The following is a 21,336-nucleotide window of genomic DNA, read 5'->3' on the forward strand; positions in this document are numbered from 1 at the left end:
ATGCTCCATCTCAACAGGTAGATGACATTGCTTCCCAAAAATTAGCCGGTACGGAGACATACCAATCGGCGACTTGAATGCAGTGCGGTATGCCCAGCTTCAAGTCGTTTTACACCAAAAATATCCGGCAGTCAGCCGGTATGCCCACACTACATCGTCCAGTCTCAAACTCCAATCCTTTCGTCTCGGGTTGACTGTTTTCTCAAGGATGCTCTTGATTTCTCGGTTAGAAACTTCAGCTTGACCGTTGGATTGTGGATGATATGCCGTGGCAACTCGATGGTGGACTCCATATTTCTTGAAAAGTGCTTCCAAAGTGCGGTTGCAAAAGTGAGTTCCTTGATCGCTAATGATGGCACGTGGCACTCCAAATCTGTTAAAAATATTAGCCTTAAGGAACCCTGCAACAACTTTAGAGTCATTAGTGCGGGTGGCCTTCACTTCCACCCACTTCGAAACATAATCAACAGCCAAAAGGATGTAAGAATTTCCAAAAGAACTAGGAAACGGCCCCATAAAATCCATCCCCCAAACGTCAAAGATTTCACAAACCAAAATAGGGACTTGAGGCATTTCATTGCGAGAAGAGATATTACCTGTTCTTTGGCACTTGTCACAATTTTTGCAGAAATTGTAAGAATCTTTAAAAATAGTTTCCCAATAAAAACCACAATCAAGAATCTTACGTGCCGTTCTTTTGGGACCAAAGTGACCTCCACAAGCATGAGCATGGCAAAAATTCAAAATGGAATGAATCTCCTCATCAGGGATGCAACGTCGTATCACTTGATCCGCACAAGTCTTCCACAAATAAGGATCATCCCATATGAAGTATTTTGCTTGGCTCCTCAACTTATTCTTACGGGCTGTCTCCATTCCCTTAGGAAAAACTCCAGCAGTTAGAAAATTAACCAAATCAGCATACCAGGGAGTGTTACCGTCGATGTGCAGCAGCTGTTCGTCTGGGAAGTCGTCTGGTATGGGCATACCGTCCGACACAGTCTGCAGTCTGCTCAGATGGTCAGCTACCAAGTTCTCGGCTCCCTTTTTATCTTTAATCTCCAAGTCAAATTCCTGCAAAAGTAGAATCCAACGGATCAAGCGAGGCTTAGATTCTTTCTTAGAGAGCAAATACTTAAGAGCTGCATGGTCAGAGTACACAACAACTTTAGAACCAATCAAATATGATCTAAATTTTTCACAAGCAAAAACGATGGCTAAAAGCTCCTTCTCCGTGGTTGTGTAATTGCATTGAGCCGGGTTGAGAGTTTTGGAAGCATAGTAAATCACATGGCTCTCTTTCCCAACTTTATGCCCTAGCACTGCTCCAACGGCGTAGTCGCTTGCATCGCACATGATTTCAAAAGGCTCTCCCCAAATTGGTGGCTGAATGATGGGGGCAGAAGTGAGTCTACTCTTCAACAAATCAAAGGCCTCCTTGCACTTGTCATCGAACACAAAAGACACATCTTGATGAAGCAACCTAGTGAGAGGTTGAGCAGTCTTTGCAAAGTCTTTTATGAAGCGCCTATAAAAACCTGCATGGCCTAAGAAAGCACGAATCTCTTTCACATTAGAAGGATAAGGTAACTTAACAATCAAATCAATTTTCGCCTTATCAACTTCTACTCCTCTTGCAGAAATCACATGCCCAAGAACAATCCCCTCTCTCACCATGAAATGACATTTCTCAAAGTTCAACACCAAATTAGTGTCGACACATCTTTGCAAAACTTGTTCAAGATTAGTCAAACAATGGTCAAAAGAGTCTCCATGCACAGTAAAATCATCCATGAAAATTTCTATGCAACTCTCAATCATGTCAGAAAATAGACTCATCATACAACGCTGAAAAGTACCAGGAGCATTACATAATCCAAACGGCATACGACGCCATGCAAAAGTGCCAAAAGGACAAGTAAAAGTGGTTTTCTCTTGATCTTCCTGAGCTACAAAAATTTGAAAATATCCAGAGTAGCCATCAAGAAAACAAAAGAATTCCTTACCAGCCAATCGCTCAAGCATCTCATCAATGAAAGGTAATGGAAAATGATCTTTCCTAGTAGCATTATTCAACTTCCTAAAATCAATGCACATACGCCAACCAGTTTGCAACCTCATGGGAATCAACTCATTCTTCTCATTCTTAACCAATTGAAAACCAGACTTCTTAGGAACCACATGAACAGGACTGACCCATGTACTATCAGAAATCGGATAAATAATCCCTAGATCAAGCAATTTAAGAATTTCTTTAAGCACAACTTCTTTCATGACAGGGTTCAATTTTCGTTGAGGATCCCTAGACGGCTTACTATTAGGCTCAAGTAAGATTCTATGCATGCAAGTAGAGGGACTAATACCTTTGATATCGGCTATAGTCCATCCAATGGCAGATTTATGCATCTTAAGAAGACTTACCAACCTTACCTCTTGTTCTGCACTGAGTTCATTGTTGATGATCACTGGTAGCGTGTCATCCTCTCCTAAAAACACATATTTCAGATGTTGGGGCAGTACCTTCAAGTCCAGCTTCGGTGGCTTCACAACAGAGGGCAAAATCGGTTCTGTGCTGGTCGGTATGGGCATCCTGCTCGACAGGTGCCGAATTGGAATTTCCTCCGTTGAGTACAGCTGCATGATGATCTCTCTAATGGCTTCATTCTCCTCAGTTTTGGTGTTCTCTTCAGTTAGGGAACTGAAAATAACCTGCTCAAGCTCATCCTCCCTGAAATTCTTAACAAATTCCTCAACCAAAGGGTCAATAACATCAATCATGAACACAGATTCAGGATCCTCAACATGCTTCATAGCCTCAAAAATATTAAATGTGACAATATCTCCATCAAATTCAAGGCTAAGCATTCCACTATCCACATCAATTTTTGCCTTAGCAGTTTTCATGAATGGTCTCCCTAAAAGAATCAAGGATTGCTTAGCAGAATCATCCATATCAACAATATAAAAATCCACAGGAAAAATCAAATCATTGACCTTGACAAGGACATCCTCAACAACACCTTCGGGATATGCAGTAGACCTATCAGCTAACTGAATGATAACACGAGTGTCTTTCAAAGGTCCTAATTGCAAATCCTTATACACAGAATAAGGCATGACATTTATGGATGCTCCTAAATCTAGCATGGCTCTCTCAACAGTCTTATTACCTATAATGCATGGAATGGTGAACATACCAGGATCTCGACACTTTTGGGGCAATTTTCTTTGCAGAACAGCAGAAACATTCTCACTCACTCGAATTCTCGCATCATTCCCAAACTTCATTTTCTTAGAGCATAACTCTTTTAAAAACTTTGCGTACCTGGGAACTTGCTTAATTGCATCAAGCAAGGGCAAGTTTATTTCTACCTTCTTGAAGATTTCCAGAATATCCTTCTCTTCTTCAATTCTCTTGTTCTGAGCCAACCTAGAAGGAAAAGGTGGTGCAATCAGTGATTGAGGAAATGAAACCTTAGGTTTTCCACTTACCTTAGAAGAGCTAGGCTCGGTGGATTCTGGTGACTTCTCACTAATTGCATCGTCCTTGGCTTCATCGGGCTTTTCTTCTTTGTCCTGCTGCTTAAGTTGTGGCTCAACTAGAATTCTCCCACTTCTTGTAGTTACAGCACTTGCATTTTCCTTGGGATTCATCTCCGTGACAGAAGGAAGTCGGCCTTGATTCGCCTGCAGCTTGTTCACCTGAGTGGCTAACTGCGTGATTTGTGTGCCCATATTACTCAACGCTGCCTGAGTTTCATGCTGGAATGCCTGCTGACTTTGCACCAAATTCTTCACAATTTCACTGCTCTGGGCGAGGCTCTTCATGATATCGCTCATATTGGGTGCAGAACTCGGTGCAGGTCGTGCGGTATGGGCATACTGTCCAGCCTGCGGCGGATTCGGCGCGTACATCCCTGGTTCCTGCTGTCTCCACCTAAAATTTGGGTGATTTCTCCACCCTGGATTATAGGTGTTGGAAAAAGGGTCATTTCGCCTTTGCCTTTGTGCGTTCATCTCTTGCTCATCAGCGGATCCCATGCACGCTTGCTCAGTATTATTATCCTGCAGAGATGGACATGCATCAGTATGATGATTATTTTCAAAGCAAATTCCACATTGAACGTGTTGAGTTTTAGAGACAGCAAGTCCTCTAACTAAAGAGGTGAGAGCATCAATTTTCTCGTTCATGTTGGAATCTTCTACTTTCTGCACTGGCCTATAACGATCATCATCCTCATCCTCATATTGTTGGCCATTTGAAACCATGTCAACGATGAGTTGCTTTGCTTCGTCCAAAGTTTTATTGGTCAAGCTTCCACCACAAGCAGCGTCAACAATTTTCCTATCAAAAGAAGACATACCACGATAAAAATAGTTAGTAAGCAATTGGTAGTCAGAAAATCCATGATCAGGACACTTGCGACACAGCTGTTGGAATCTCTCCCAATAATCGGCTAGACTCTTCGCCTTCTTCTGTTTAATGCTGCTAATGGCCATTCTCAAATTTGCAGCTCTGGACTCAGGAAAGAATTTTCGCAAGAATTGTTCTTCTAAATCTCCCCAAGTTCTAATCGAACCAGGAGGAAGATCAAAAAGCCAATCTCTCGCTCTACCCTGCAAAGTATGAGAAAAAGTCAATAGCCTCAAATTATTTTCAGTAAAACCATGAGGGCGTAGAGTTGAGCAAACTAGATCAAATTCAGCCAGATGCTTGTGTGCACTCTCTCCAGGTAAATCACCGAATTTGGGTAGCACTTGAATGAAACCAGGCCGTATTTCAGCGTTGCCATTAATGGCAGGAAGGACAATGCACAAAGGGCGATTGTTTCTATGACGGCCTAACTCTCTGATCAGTTGAGGTGGTTCCTATCGAGGATCAACGATCTCTCTATCGTTCTCCTCATCCTTATTGTTACGGTCACCCATTGGATCTTCAATTTCTTCTTGATCCTCAAGACTCGGTGGAGCAGAATTGGATCTCTCTTTCCACTCCTTAGCTTGCTTCTTCAACTTTCGTGCGGTCTTCTCGATTTCTGGATCAAAAACTAATACGCCTGTACGAGAAGAACGGGGCATAAACTAAAAATAAAATAACTAAAAATAAAAGACAGACTGAAATCAGTAAAATCCTGCTTAAAACCAATCCCCGGCAACGGCGCCAAAATTTGGTGCGTCGTTTTACACCAAAAATATCCGGCAGTCAGCCGGTATGCCCACACTGCGCAGACAGCAGTAAGCAAAATCGTCTCCCAAGGGACTGGCGAGAATTTCTCTAATTAAAGTCTGCAAAGTAACCACGAAATTTTGAGAAGAAAATATAGAAAATACTAAACTTAAAATTAAATAAATAAAATCCGAATAAACCAATTTTTCCAATTAACTAAAAGATGAATAAAAATTCCAACAATTAATAAAAGAATTCCAGCAATCGATTAAGTCCACCCTAGCTCAATTATTCCGATCATCGATGCAAAAATAACAGGAAATCATGCAAACAAACCAGTTATAATCACCGAAGACGCTTCTGACGTGATCTTATTTCTCCTTAATTATTCGGTAACCAGGAAGACGCTTCACTAATTACTACCCTAATCGACTGACAACCGTAAGAGACGCTCTATAGATTTAATGAGCCGATAGCATTAATATCTAGAGAAACCCGATTCAAAACCAATAAACTCTGACGCAGGATTATTGAATTAAGACTGCTTTTCCCTTGACCCTGATGTGTCAATTTACCACTAATCAAACCTAAACCACAATTACGGATGGCCGGTTCAATTGGCTATATAATTAATTCTAACCCAATAAATATTTGCAACTATCTAATGGATTAAAACAATTAATATCATTAAACATGAAGAATCGCAGATGCAAGCATAAAAATAAAGTATAAGAACAATTAGATCTCACAGAATAATTTCGCTAGTGCTTCCCTAATCAATGCCGGAATATAGAAATTTAGCTAGAACTCATAATAAAAATAAATCAAACAAAATAAATAATTAATTGCAAAGGAAAGATGAAGGAATAAAACTTGAATTTAGAACTCCAAATTTGCATCCACAAATTTGCTTCAAAGTTGCCGTCTGGAATGGTGTATTGTGATATCTCCAAAAACAAAGTCTCCCTCAAATTGATCTCTAGCTAATATATATATAACTAAGGAAAAATCAAAACCTACTAACCTAGTCTAAATAGGCAACTAAAAAAAATAATATAAAGTCCACAAAAACAAACTAGTGGACTACTAGCTAATTAACTAACTTAAAATCAGTCCAAATCAAACATGGTGGCTCAGCATGTCTTTCTTTTCGGCACTTTAGCCTTCAATCCATGCAATCAATTCACGTCCAGGCAGAATGGGCACACCGCACGGCAGACGTGCACAACTTCCTCTTCACACAGCTTCACGACTTCAAAACTCTTCTCTAAATCAATACTTTTCTCCAAAACCTATCAAATACCATAAACATTTATATAAGACCATAATTCATATCCAAAGACGATATTTAACACGAATTAAACATAGAAACCACACCAAAATCCCCCAAATAAATGCGTATAAATACGCCCAATCAATATGACACGTGTAATACGTGTGAAAAATATAGTTTGTTCGTCCTTTCGCACATCTCAAAATAGCAAGGAATTATATTTTTATTTATTTATAAATTATAAAAATAAATAAATAAATTTAAAGATTACGTGACGATGAACTTAAATTCAGGACCACGTTATAATAATTACAGATGTGATTGGCTTCTTCTAGTGTCACCACATCACCAACTACTATAACTGTTTTTAATGATTGATTATTCCTATTTTAAGTACTCCTAAATAAAGGAAAGCTCAGATTTTTTATTTTTTTTGTCGGCTGCTCCCTCTCTCTTGTTCTTTCATAGTAGCATGCCTAGAAATTTCTGGATTTAGTACACGGAGCACAGGATGAATTAAAAAATTGGAAACATACTCAAATATAGAGGTATTTGGTAATAAAAGGTCATATAAAAATTCCCTAAAAAAAAGGTCGTATAAAATTTCTCACGCTCAAATTTCAGATAATACAGTTATTTGGTATTAGAAAATAAACAAGCTGAATTAAAAAATTGGAAACGTAATCAAATATTGCAAGTATTTCTTCTACCAACTAAACAAGTTCTACTATTCAGACAAGTATCAACTCGATTTTAATTTGGAAGTCAATAAAAAAAATGGCATTTCCTCTCTCGGGTGTATGTTTTGGATGTGATATAAATGTAAATTAAACTTTATTTTAGAGATATATATGGGTCAACATAATTAAAATTGTGCTAGAGCTGAGAGGATCAAACCATTTGCTGGTGTAAAAAGTATTAGGCTTTTTAGGCCCTTTGCTGCTTTGCCTAATCAGTCTGATTATAGTATAAATAAAAATTTCCAGTCCCATGTTGAAAAATGAAAATCAATTAGTGCTACATATATGGAGTTGTTTTAATAGCTCACTTTGTGTTGCTTATTTAGTGTTATCATATGCAGAATGATAACATAAAACAATAGTCAGTTTGCTACACAGAATATCTACAACCACTCCCTATATGTAATAGTATTAATTTACAACCAAGGATCCAACATTCATGTGTACAGTGCTTATACCAAACGATATCTGTGGTATTTGAACCTATAAACAAAGAAGAAATAAATTATTTATCCATTGACAACTACAACATAAAACATCTTCAAGAATTAATCCATCAACCAACTCTCTGTTTCTTTGGGTTAGGACTAACATCTAAGGCTACCCTTTTCCTAAATGTTAGAACACAGAACAATATTTTCCATCTCTTTCTCCCACCAACAACCGCCTGAGATGCTGCATCACTTCCTTCATCAGCATTCGGCTCGTTCATTAGTCCGTCGTTGTGCTGCCTGCCGTGACAAAAAGTGTTGTATATGTACTCATCAACATCTTCAAAGAGGCTACCATCACTGCCAGTAGTGAAGGGTACTGCTTCAGTTTGGTCTCCAAACAAGTTCATCGACGTGGAGTTGGCACCGTGAAATGAAATGTCTAGACGCATAGTACTGCTCGACTCTCCCACCGTTTTAGAAGCTCCAATGTAGTCAATATACTGCTGAAGAGAATTCTGATCATCAAATGCCTTAACCTTCCCCCAGTTTTGGTAAGCAGATGCTAACAGTTTCTCAGCATCAGCCTGTCATTCATAGTGATGAATCTTGAAATATTAATATGCTATCAAGTTCAAAGTAGAACAAGTGTAGTATGCAATGCATGCCTTTTCCTTTTCTGAGAGCATGCTTGTCTCAGAGTAGTAGCTTCCCGAACATCGTCCTAGCACGTGCCCTAGAATGTTGAAGACGACGCCTGTGTTGTGCCTTGGATCTACATAACAGTACATCCTTTCGCTACTTAGGCATGCTTCCGCATTGTTAACAATTCCCTTCCACTTGTTAGGTTGCTTCACAATCTACAAAAAGACAACTAACTAATTCTTCTATCAATGCTATAAAACATAGATACATATGTGAAGATTATAAACCAAATGATAAAGAGTGTGACAAGAGAAAGAAGTTATACAGCCATGAGGCGTTGAGGATTTATGAGGAGTTGAATTAGGAAATCCTCGACGGTATAGATCTTGTTATCTTGAAGTCTTTTATGGATCTTACCACCCTTCCAAACAGAAACTAACCGATATACTGGATCAGATAGAGATGGATTCTTGTGTTTCTTGTAATCTGAAGATGAAGTAGTCAAAATAAGCATCATCAGATAAGCTTATGATGAAAGGGGCGACTTACATTTGGCGCGGAAGATCTTGAGGGCGAAGGCCTCCGTCTTGGCTTCCTTTACACGAAGAGAAGCAGCACCAACGAGCCTCGCGCACAGCTTGAACTGCGGTGGCTTTATGATGCTCGCGTGGTGCCTGATCTTGATGTTGTTGACGACAGCAAGGCCTCTGTGCAGGTTGAGGGATACATTTCCGGCAAGAATGGGCTGCTTTCCTTCCACATCTCCGCCGGAAGCATTGAGAAGCAAAAACTCAACTTGTGCAGAGGCCTCTGGTTCATCATCTACAACAGCTCCTGTCTCAACATCAACAAGAGCCACCTCAATAGGAACATCTCCTTCGCCTCTGATCTCCTCACCGGTGAACATCTTTCCAGCAATCCCATTCCTCAACTCCAGTTTCATCTTCCTCTCAGATGTGCTCGGATTCCCATCTTTGAAATAGCTGAAAATTACACAAGGATAGTGTTGGAATTTGTATATCAATTTGAAACCCAACAAGGAAACACAAAATTAGCTTATAATTTCTCATTCACACCAAGATTGAGACAATTAATATACTACGATTATCTATACAAAACATAGTTTAAAAAATAAGATAATCAACCACCACAAATTAATCGGAAAGTTACATGCATAGAATTCGGTTGATTCTTGATGAGGAAACAAAAGTCTCCTCTCATCTCACCTCTCGAATATGCTCCTTTTTGTTGATTCGATTTCCTCTTGGACTTGGGCAAACCTTCTCCTTTTCTCCAATTCTAAATCTTCTTGGACCTTGGCAAACCTTCTCCTTTTCTCCGCTTCGAGTTCGTCCACAACCTGAACAGCATTTATTCACAATTTTATCAAAATTCAGATTGTTTAGCATCTACGTGTATTGTATACTCACAATTTTCATCCACTTGTCATCCATGCTATCAGCCTTCTTGACCCCTGTGCAAAAAAAAAAAATCAAAACAAGTTTCCTTTCCAAGGGAGTTGATTCTGCAACAAATCAGCCTACCTTTCAGCAGATAAATCTTAAGCTTTTGGCGTAGCAAAAGCGTGTGGGGTTGATAGGGAATCTATAACAAGATTGTGTTGTGGATATAACTTGAGATCCAGTGAGATGCTCTGCTCTGCTCTCATCATCAGATACTTTGGCGGCACACGTCAACAATTAATCATTTTCCCAGAAATACCTACGAAAACTACAAGCAAGATGACGACTACCCTGCTTTTTTATTACGAATTTCAAATACTAGCAGTGATGACGTACATTCACATGTATAAATGAATTACTTTAATGAATAAATTTTTATGAGTATAAATTTTTACTTTATTTCATTTTATAGTAATATTTATCATTTTAATGTATTTTTTTAACCAATTATTAGTTAAAAAAATTTGTGTATAATGTTATAGAACTCATAAATTTTTTCAAAAAAAAAATTAAATTTAATATAAAAAATTAATTTTAATTAATTAAACATCACCTAATTTTGCCGTTCTGTTTATTTTATAGGTTTCATCTCAAAATATTAATTTCAATTTTAAAAATTATAGTAAAACTAAACTTCTAATAATATTGTTAAGTGATCATTTATATTGTAATTCTAAATTATTAATATCTACAAAATAAAAATTAAGACTCTTGTCTTAATTGATACTATTACTTAGATAACAATTAAAATATAAAATATAAACCATAATATATACTCCCTCCGTCCACGAAAGAACTTCCTATCTTTCCTTTTTGGGACGTCCACAAAAGAACTTCCTACCTATTTTTGGACTATAACCCACCACTTATAATCCTCTTACTTTTCACTTTTCACAACTCTCAATATTAATTATAACATCTTTTCACCACTCCCAATACACTCAACTACCTTTTATCCACTCTCAATACATTCAACAATATTTTTTCTTAAAACTCGTGTCACTCCCTCCTAGGAAGTTTTTTCATGGACGGATGGAGTATATTTTAGATATATTTTATACAATTTCCTTAAATTAAGTATATACGAGGGATACAATAGGAAAATCAAATTTTGTAAAATAAGGCCCTTTTATAATAGGTATAGATAGATTACTCCCTCCGTCTCATTAGACTTGTCCTATTTTTTTGGCACGATTATTAAGGAGAATTAAATTAGTATAGTGAAAATGTGTAAATATGTGGGACCATATTGTTTATAGTGTAAAATCATTCCAAAAACAGGACAAGATCAATGGAACAATCCAAAAAGAAAAACAGGACAAGATCAATGAAATGGATGGAATACATATTTTGTGTTCAGTAAGACGGCGTTTTATTTTAATGATTAAAGATGATTGATAAAAGTATTTGATTTACATGATTTGATATGTGATAAATAACTTGACTTGCATTCTATCTAATCATATATAGGGCTGGTAAACCGGTCGGTAACCGAATCGGTTTACCGGAACCGGTTTAGAGGAATTCCTCTAATCGAAAATCGAACCGGTTTTCGATGGAACAGGACAAGATCAATGGAACAATCCAAAAAGAAAAACAGGACAAGATCAATGAAATGGATGGAATACATATTTTGTGTTCAGTAAGACGGCGTTTTATTTTAATGATTAGAGATGATTGATAAAAGTATTTGATTTACATGATTTGATATGTGATAAATAACTTGACTTGCATTCTATCTAATCATATATAGGGCTGGTAAACCGGTCGGTAACCGAATCGGTTTACCGGAACCGGTTTAGAGGAATTCCTCTAATCGAAAATCGAACCGGTTTTTCGACCGGTTAACCGATTAATGCACTGGTTCTCAATTTGGCGAATTAAACCGATTAATTCGGTTAACCGGTTTTATTTTAAAAAATTCGAATTTTTAAATGTGTGCAATAAGATTTGAACTCATGACCTTTGAAAGAAAAAATGAGACCTTACCCACTGCACCAATTCATAACTTGTGATAATTTAATAACAAAAAACAAATTATAGACACATGTAATTTATATTTAAAAAAAAGAACAATAATAATAAATTATATAGCTGCGAAATCAAATCACCAACACATAAATACATATACATCATATCATACATTTTTTTTAGAGAAAAAGAATTATAAGTTCTAAATCCAAAATAATAGTATTATACATACTCCACCAAATTCAAGGTTGCCTCCACCAGTTGTAATTCTAATTATTCATAGGAACTTAGTCACAGATGAAGTAAATAAACTTACAGCCACCACAACATAAACATCACTGTGATGCAAGGCAGGCTTAATGCAGATCTCAACACACTTCAAATATCAGAGGATTCATTCATCCACTAGATGTGAGATTCTGGAAATTTACCCAACAGTATAAACCTTTACTAGTTTAGATGTGTCACAGACAACTAGATTTTCATACATATCATACATATTCAAATCACCAACACATATAATACATCATTATAGCAACTCATGAACTTCTCAAAACATGTAACCTGCTAAATGGACGAGCTGTTGCTGGGACGAGCTGCTGCTGGGTCTGCCAGACTGGAGAAAGGGAGGGAGGCGCCGGTGGGAGAGGCAGCGGCGCCGGTGCAAGGGGCGAGCTCGAGCGCTGCTGCTGCTGGGACGAGCTGCTGCTGCAGAGCACTGCTGGGACTGCCGGACTGGAGAAAGGGAGGGAAGCGCCGGTGGGAGAGGCAGCGGCGCCGGTGCAAGGGACGAGCTCGACCGCTGCTGCTGCTGGGACGAGCTGCTGCTGCTGCTCGAGCGCTGCTGGGAGTCTGGGACTGCCGCCTGCTGGACTGGAGAAAGGGAGGGAGGCGCCGGTGGGAGAGGCAGTGGCGCCGGCGCCAGTGCCGGTGGGAGGCGGGGATGGAAACAGCCGACAGAATAGGAAGAGAGGCGAGAGAGCGGCTGGACTGGATGGAACAGTTTGGAAATTCGAACTTGGATGAAGTGGCGGAAACCCTAACCTAAATGACTAACTATTGTTTAATTAATTAATTAATTAAATTTAAAAAAACCGGTTAATCGGTTTAACCGGTTAATCGACCGGTTAAACCGATTAACCGGTTAACAGTGAGAGTACTAATCGATAATCGAACCGAACCGGGAAAAACCGGTTTTTGGTTAACCGATAACCGGTTTTTCCGGTTCGGTTACGGTTTTAACCGAAAAACCGGCACCGAATTACCACCCCTAATCATATAGATGAATAATTATTTATCAATTGAAAGTTTGATTGTCTATAAATTGAAGATGGCGTTTAACTCTATAATATCTTCCAGCGATACATATCATAAACTGGTTTGATATTGAATGATCAGCTTGCAGTGATACACGCCATAAATTGGTTTGACATTGAATGATCAGGTTTTAGCGATACATGTCAGCATTGGCTTGCCAAATTTTTTGACTCCGAGCTATTAAGTGGACAACATATATAAATAAGGGATAATTGCGTGAAAATACACAAACTTTGCCAAAAATCTATATTTGACGCGAAGTTAGGATTTTACATTTTAATACACCAACTTTCGTTGTTATCCAAATTTGACACGACTTAATTCTTAAAAATTCAAAAAATAACCCCTTTTTGTAAATAATTAGACAAAGACCCACTTATGTTATTATTTGGGACATTTAAATAAAAACAAGATATTTCCTTATGATGTTTTCTTTTAATCTTTGATCCACGCCTAAAATGGTTTAAAAGAAAACATCATAAGAAAATATATTGTTTTGGTTTAAATGTCCCAAACTATAACATAAGTGAGTCTTTGTATAATTATTTACAAAAAGGGGGTTGTTTTTTGAATTTTTAAGAATTAAGTCGTGTCAAATTTGGACAACAACGAAAGTTGGTGTATTAAAATGTAAAATTCTAACTTCGCGTCAAATATGGATTTTTGGCAAAGTTTGTGTATTTAGGTGCAATTTTCCCTATAAATAAAGACTATACTTATAATATTTGAAAATTCAAGCAGAACAAAAAAATTACCATGTGGTAAAAATTCAAACTATAATTTAAGAATGGTAAATATCAGTTTTTGGCCCATCGTTTGAGCGTTTTCTCAAATATATCCTACCATAAGCATATTTACAAAACAATACTCATCGTTTTGTTTTTTTTCTTATTTATGTCGCGCAAAAATAAACCGGCGACCGGTGTATGTCGTGTTCCAGCCAAGTGCCACAAAGGTAATACACGTGGAATTTTAAAAAAAAATCACAAAATCCACGTATCGCTTCAAATCTCTTCTTCCTTAAACAAAAACGATTTCTTCTTCTCCCATTCCCCCTAATTCAACCCTAACTCCTTCAATCACCGGTGATTCCTCCTCCGCCGATTCCTCCATCCTCCGTCGATTATTTCATCCCCCGCCATCTTATCCGTCGTTGTATTGCTTAGATGATAAGGAAAGGCGAAAAATAGGATAGTGGAAAAAACAGGGGAAAATGCAGTGTTTCGACTGGAGAATGCCACCGGCTAGGATTCTGGTAGCTTAGGCGATCGCAACGGTGACGCTACTTTTGACGGTGTCGGTGAGTGGGGAGGGGAAGGGAATGGATGCAGCAACAACCCTCCGACGTTGTTGATTTTTCTGTTGAAATGCAGCTATAGTTAATTTCCTCCCGGTATTGTCACAACTTCCATTTAAATCGTACACCCATACCTTTCTCTCTCACACTAAAACCTCAAGAATCATCAAGCATCCACCTTTGCAGAGAGAGATATCACACCTTTGCAAAATAAGCAGCAACAGCTGTCGGCCAAGAGAAGGGCAGCCCCTGCAGCCCCAATTGGTAAGTTTGGGAGGTTGAAATCGCTAGAAAGAGGAAGAAGAGCTTTGCTAGTCTCTTTTACGTGGATTTTGTGATTTTTGTTTTTTAATTCCACGTGTATTACTTTCGAAGCACTTGGTCGGAACACGTCATACACCGGTTGCCAGATTATTTTTACGGGACATAAATAAGAAAAAAAATGAAACGATGTGTATTGTTTTGTAAATATGCTTAGGGTGAGATATATTTGATAAAACGTCTAAACGATGGGCCAAAAACTGATATTTATCCATTTAAGAATAGCTCTTAAACACGAAGCCATAAAACACTATTTAGCACACAACCCGAGTTCAAGAAATTTATGAAACTCCACAGCTCGTGTTTTTGGTAACAGCATCCGCATTGGTGTTACATGATAGCTTACTTTATGGGGGACCACATGGTGTAAAGAGGTTGCATTGGGGTTACATGATAGCCTACATGATTTTTTTTAGTTTTGATTTTTCCATTTTTCATTTAAGTTTAATTTCATAAATTTAAATCACACAATTTACTTCAAATTTAAATTGCATTAATTTTGAAATCCTAAAAATTACATAAAACTTAATAAAATAAAAACAAATCCTACAAATAACTATTCCGGCCCTAGAGGTCCGAAACGTGCCCAAACATGCTCTATCAAATCATATGGGAGCGCGGTGTGCAACTGCCTATCTCGGAGAAGGATATCTCTTTGCACATATTCCTCGAAGGAAACTGGGGTTGCTCGACCACTCTCCATCGAGTCACTGCTAGACTCCCCATGTCCCGCGTCGTCATCTCTCCAATTGGTTGCTCCTTTACCTTCGTGCTCCACAATCATGTTGTGGAGAATGATGCAACACAACATGATGTCCCGGAGGTGCTCTAGGTACCAATTCCGCGCGGGACTGCGAATGATTCCCCACCGAGCTTGAATGACTCCAAAGGCACGTTCGACATCCTTTCGTGCCGATTCTTGCATCTTCTTGAACCTCGCCTCTTTCTGATTTGTCGCCATCGGTGGACTCTTGACGAAGCAACGCCACTCCGGATATATGTCGTCGCACAAGTAGTAGCCCATCTGGTAGTAGCGATGGTTCGCCTGAAAGAGCACAGGCGGGGCCGCTCCATCCAACACGTCGGCGAAGAGAGGCGACTGGTTGAGAACGTTGATGTCGTTGTTCGAACCAGCGACACCGAAGAAGGCATGCCAAATCCACAGATCGTGGGATGCAACGGCCTCCAAGATCAAGGTTGGCTCCCCTTGATCACCGCGTGTATATGTGCCATGCCACGCCTTAGGGCAATTCTTCCATCCCCAATGCATACAATCAAGACTCCCGAGCATCCCGAAAAATTCATGTCGCGCCTCGTGCATCTGAGTAAGGCGTGTGATGTCCTCCGGCGTTGGACGGTACAGATAATGGGCTCCGAAAGCCCAGATGACAGCCTTGCAGAACTTCTTGAGGCATACACGCCCGGTAGAGTCGGCGACTTTGAGATACTCATCAAAAGTATCCGCACTGACACCGGTGGTTAATTGGCGGATAGCCGACGTGCATTTCTGCAAAGGGAAGAGAGAGTCGCGACCTATTGCATCAGTGGTCATCTAGAAGTATCTTCACCTTGAACAGCCTCGACAATGCGCAAAAACAGCTCCTTCTGCATTCGAAAACGCCGTCGAAAAAATATAGGTACGTACGTCGAATTGTCGTTGAAGTAGTCTTGCATAAGACGTAGATGGGCATCCTCACGATCACGGTGGACGTAAGACCGGGGACGTTTAACACGTCCCGGCTCCGGCACCGGTTGGGTGTAGATTTGAGCAAGCAATTGTTTCTGCAACTCTATCTCCTCCATGATCGCGTGAGCTACACCGTCGGATGAATCAGACGAAGAACCGTGATCAGATTCCGCCATTGTCGGAAGAAAAAATAAGAAAAGGCTTGAAAGGTGTAGATTGAAATAGGAGAATTGTGGAGTGAATGTGAGGAAGAAGGAGGAAAAGAGAATATAAAGAGAAGGGGAAAAAAAACAAAAACAAATCGAACGGTCAAATTTGCACGCAAACCGAGGCAGTCAAAGCTGCCTTCAAATTCAAAATTCAAAAAATCGAATTTTCTATTTTTTTTTAATGTCGCGTGTTTCTCACGCGCCTTTCATCAACGGCCAAATGGGCTACACTTAGAACGTGTAGCCCTCATGTAGACAAGGCCCGCATCGTGTAAGCGATGCGGATGCTCTAAACAAACATATAGAAATTCACAACATTTCGTTTGCTGCCATATTATTTAATCTTGGCTGTGAACTACAAGAAAATTAATCTATGATCAATAGGAGTGTAGGACTAAACAAATGTGATTATGATTTGGCAGGAAAACATTTCATTATGTCGTCCCATTCAAACGCAAAAAATAGCGCTCATATATATAGTTGTCATACAACTTCTTTGAGCATTAAACATATCTTCAGCATAAAACATCTTTGTAGGAAATGATGGTTTATCCATAAACTTTTCTGCTCAAATGGAAAATAAAACATAAATTGGTGATCGGATTCGGATTCCATTCCCATTCCCAAAACAATTTTTTCATAGGCTTTACATGGAAATAAGTGTCTATTTTATTATTCACATATTGAATATGTACAAAAAAGGTAGTCCTTGAATGGAAAACTAGACCACCCCTAGAACACTACAATATACAATTTCACACTGTTGCACTTACACCATTGCTTATTGTACAAGTTTTTCACAAAAAATCGAGCAAAAATCTGTATATATGCATTGCATGTATGTATAACAACTTGTAAATTCTCTTCCCATGTAGCTGCAGAGGATCTTCAAGAAACATCTTTAATCATAGTACGTACCTCGATCAAACGCGGGTTTTTCTAGCCACAATTCTTCTTATCGAGAACCACCATCTCAACACAAAGACTAGAATGTTCCACCCCCTCTGAGCTTTACCGGTGGGAACATCAGAATACGGTATATAAGCACTGATGTCGGCCTGTATATTGTCTGATAAATCAAGAGGTGGGCTGTGGATTGCCCGATCTGTCTCAAAGTATTGCAGTTCGTCTGCACAGAATGCACGACTGAAGGTGTCAGCGTCGCAGATCAGGCCGTCTGCAACTTGGTGCAGGCAATCTTCGAAGGTGCTCAAGCCTCCGACAGAGTACACTGACTCCATGTAGTTTGGGGAAGAAGCATTTTGCTGCAAGTAAGAATCATCCGCATGGAAACTCGTCTCGGAGGGCAAGTTTGAACAAGATTGAGCCACGGATAAGCTTGATGAGGTGGGGAAATTCAGAGGCGAGTCATCATCAAAACTGACAATTTTGTCACGGTCCGCAAATGCAGAGATGACTAACTCATGGGCCTCCGTCTGAAACACAGATGGGATACGGTCAAAATATTGAAAATAATTAATTAACATTCATTTTAAATACGATAAGCAAAAGAAGAAGCGTGCCTTTTCTGCTTCGGAGAGCTTATCAGCATGAAGATACTGGCTGTTCGAGATGATCCCCATCAGTTGCCCGACCATGTTGAAAACAACACCATTATCTTGAGTGGCACCGTAGAATTGCAATTTCTGGTCAAGAACACACGTCCGAGCATGCTCCACTGCTACTTCCCACATTTTGGAAGACATGCCAGCCCCAAGGATCTGCAGGATTTTCGATTTAGAAATATGTTAACCTAACTCAAAATGATCGTTGGAAGCATCTGCACGCTTCAAATAGTGGAGATAAATGGAACATCACAATCTTAAGTAAGCAACAGAACCAAGAGTTGCAGAAACAGATAGGACAAAGTATCGCACAAATCTTACATTTCGAAGCCTTGTAGGGTTTAAGAAGAACGACACCAGAAAATCCTCAACGGTAGTGACTCTTTCCTTCCTCAAACGTTTGTGAAAAGCTCCGCCTTTACCAATCTTTTCCAGCCGCCATACTTCATCAGAAAGTGATGGAGGGTGGTGCTTCTTGTACACTCCCACAAAGAAAAACAAAAAGAGGTATATTATAAGTGATTTTTTGCTGATGACTGCCATTTCGTTTCAGATCTAGGCATTCCAAGAAGTGTAGTTGTTCTTTAGCTTTTCCGAATTTCTCAGTCCATGTATTAAACTTAAACGGACTATATAATCAGGGACGCAATAAATAATTTGGAATTTGGGCAGGTGCTACTAAACAATTTTTAAAGAAAATAAAAACTAACCGCATTACTTCACACCAAAATTAAGAAAAATAACTGCACAATGTAACATATAGAAGTAACTCACATTCTCCACGATGATCTCTAACAACAAAGGGTTCTGATCTAGCCTCTCTTACTCTGATGCCACTGGTGCTGTCCAAAAGTTTAGCCCCCAGCCTAAACTTGCGGCTTCTTGTCCAGCTTGAATTATCTGTAAACATAACATTACCGACCAAACCCCTGCCATCTTGCAGGGTCATGATAAGATCCCCGGATAGGAGGGGTTTCTTGCCATCCCGCTCTCGCACTGTATTATTTTGGAACTCTACAAGTGTCCATCTCTCGTCTCCATCAAAATCTCCTTCAAGAACTACGATCTCTACCTTCTCAGAGGATCCATGACCACTAGAAACAACTTCCCCAGTAAGGGAATCGACTAACGAAACTCCTATTCTGGTGGACCCTTCTCCTTCAATACGTGTTCCAGTAAACACCGGAAGAGATATGGCATTCGAAAACTGTAAACACAAATCCCTCGGTTCAGAAGAATGTGTGTCCTTCCCACAATTCCTAGAATTTTTTTCACCAGGGAAATAATTAGCAAATTCGCCCGGAGCCTGTGACCTATACTAGCAATCTTGTTGGATTCACTTGAGATACTTACGCCATACCTTTTCATATTGATTATGTATTTTCTCAACGCGGAGTCCACTTCCTCTTTCACCTGTGATCTCTCATTAAAATAAACTAGTGAATATTTGACAATCATAGATTGGTCCAGGAACACATCTAACCGATTAAACTCAGCAGAAGTCTGTACCTAAAAACTACAGAACAGAGTTAATAATACACAAGACTTCTCCATTCATTGTTATCGCATATGTTACACTTGTGTGGTTATTACTTTGGCAAAGTTCAATTTACCTAATCACATAGTTATTCAATTGAAAATCATGTTCACCACAACCAAATACAAAAATACTTTGGAAGCATGTATCTTAGGCTCTCTCGACTTACAACTCGACGAATCAGGGGCTCAAGAACCGGCTCCATGAGATGTTGCAATTTGCAGAGGCTCATTACCTCCAGCACCACACTACAAAATTTGCAAAATAATCAGCATAATGGAACCCTAAAACCTTTCATAAAACTACCAACACACACATTTTCAATCAATAAATCAAGCTCCAAATTCATACTAATGCATCAATTAACAAAACAACAACTATATCTAACTCATTGCATACGTGAACAATTTCAGGATTTACTCTATCTGACCCTCTCTTACAAGAAAGGAGATTCCACATCACAATTCAATTTAGCATCAAAACCAGTTTGTCCAACTCAATACTTATTTAGTTTTATAGCTACAGAAACATAAGCATAGTCGGAAATTCGAATGCTAAACTTCAAATTCACAAAATCCCATAAAGAAGAAAGGTTCATCAAGCAAGGCTAACTAACACAAAGCATGAGAGAAATCAGAAGACATGATTTTGAATTACCAAATATCAAACCTTTTAAAGGATTTTGATTTCCTGGGACGCCTCTCGTCAAAAGGCGTGCCCTCCTCCCGCTGTTGCCGCTTCTGCGACATTTTCAAGAAAATTCAACAAGCAAGGTACAAGCCTTGTGCGCTTCGACTGTAGTACATTTCAAGCCCACAAATAGCAAACCGAGAAAGCTAAAAATCACGGGGGGCTGGATAAGAGGGAGCAAAAAGACCAACATGCAAATGGTCCTGTGAAAAATTAATAAACAATAAACAACAATTATTGGATTAAGCTGCAATTTGTATATGTGAGTGAGACGAGTGTTATCTGTTGGGGAAACAAGGGTTTGCTTTGTTGGGGAGTGAGGATGAGAAGGGGTGGGTACGAAAATGATTAAACGATTGAATCTTTTTCAGACAAATAGTAGAGTCCAAAACGTAAAATATGGTTTTTCTTGGATTCTCTTAAGCCGTTACGAGGTGTGGGAAAAGAGGTTTCAATTGCGAGCTGATTGAAGCCTTTCTAGCTTCAATCTTTGGTTTCATGTATGGTCGGCGGGCGGTGTGGCTCCATGATTTGCCATAAAAGAGTTGGAAGAGGGGAAGAGAGAGGGAGAAGGGAGCTGCAGAGGTCCATGAATGAAACCGCGTGGGGGCTACCAGTAAGCGCGTAAACGGCAAGAAAATTTGATAGAAATCGTGTCAAACTTACAAAATGAGCATATAATAAAATTGAAGAAAATATAATTATCTTTTTATAAATTCAGAGAACCTTTGTTAATTATTTTTTTATAATATTACAACATAATAAATTAAAATTGAAAAAAATATAATTAAAAATTATAGTAATAAATTAAGAATGGTACACAGTTATAGTATACACACAAAATAGTGGGATAGAGGATCTCATCTGTTGATTTTATGGCATGCCTTTGTATACATGTTTTTAATGTTTACATGATTAATGCATTCCAATAGATAATACTAGCTAGTATTTTATGTAGTATACGTATCTCATGCTCAGCTATATATATATTTATTAACATCATTCATATATATTTTAATACAA

At 38.9% G+C, this 21,336-nt stretch overlaps 2 protein-coding genes and 1 long non-coding RNA gene across 6 annotated transcripts; all 3 read right to left on the reverse strand.

Annotated features, from left to right (window-relative positions):
- Nucleotides 1-7,560: 7,560 nt before the first annotated feature.
- LOC131021211 (calmodulin-binding protein 60 C-like) lies at nucleotides 7,561-10,008 on the reverse strand. Of its 3 annotated transcripts, none has more exons than XM_057950310.1 (6): nucleotides 9,687-10,003; nucleotides 9,483-9,616; nucleotides 8,806-9,239; nucleotides 8,582-8,691; nucleotides 8,280-8,471; nucleotides 7,561-8,198 (listed from the first exon to the last, which is right to left on the reverse strand). In XM_057950310.1, the coding sequence occupies exons 1-6, from the start codon at nucleotides 9,708-9,710 to the stop codon at nucleotides 7,737-7,739; spliced, it is 1,356 nt and encodes a 451-aa protein (XP_057806293.1). In that variant the 5' UTR covers nucleotides 9,711-10,003; the 3' UTR covers nucleotides 7,561-7,736. The 3 variants fall into 3 exon arrangements, with proteins under 3 accessions (XP_057806293.1, XP_057806292.1, XP_057806294.1); XM_057950309.1 differs by having other exon boundaries at nucleotides 8,582-8,742; nucleotides 9,687-10,001; XM_057950311.1 differs by having other exon boundaries at nucleotides 8,806-9,228; nucleotides 9,483-10,008.
- A 3,769-nt stretch (nucleotides 10,009-13,777) lies between these two features.
- Nucleotides 13,778-14,757, reverse strand: LOC131021212 (uncharacterized). The gene is made up of 2 exons (XR_009100894.1): nucleotides 14,439-14,757; nucleotides 13,778-14,366 (listed from the first exon to the last, which is right to left on the reverse strand). It is a non-coding gene; the product is annotated as an uncharacterized LOC131021212 (long non-coding RNA).
- Nucleotides 14,758-17,172: 2,415 nt separating this feature from the next.
- Nucleotides 17,173-20,983, reverse strand: LOC131021213 (calmodulin-binding protein 60 A). Of its 2 annotated transcripts, none has more exons than XM_057950313.1 (7): nucleotides 20,293-20,983; nucleotides 19,793-19,871; nucleotides 19,447-19,499; nucleotides 18,861-19,345; nucleotides 18,408-18,568; nucleotides 18,045-18,242; nucleotides 17,173-17,957 (listed from the first exon to the last, which is right to left on the reverse strand). In XM_057950313.1, the coding sequence occupies exons 1-7, from the start codon at nucleotides 20,370-20,372 to the stop codon at nucleotides 17,445-17,447; spliced, it is 1,569 nt and encodes a 522-aa protein (XP_057806296.1). In that variant the 5' UTR covers nucleotides 20,373-20,983; the 3' UTR covers nucleotides 17,173-17,444. The 2 variants fall into 2 exon arrangements, with proteins under 2 accessions (XP_057806296.1, XP_057806295.1); XM_057950312.1 differs by having other exon boundaries at nucleotides 20,281-20,961.
- Between the last annotated feature and the right edge of the window lie 353 nt (nucleotides 20,984-21,336).

The sequence above is a fragment of the Salvia miltiorrhiza genome, chromosome 4 (genome assembly GCF_028751815.1).
Source record: "Salvia miltiorrhiza cultivar Shanhuang (shh) chromosome 4, IMPLAD_Smil_shh, whole genome shotgun sequence".
Classification (NCBI taxonomy): Eukaryota; Viridiplantae; Streptophyta; class Magnoliopsida; order Lamiales; family Lamiaceae; genus Salvia; species Salvia miltiorrhiza.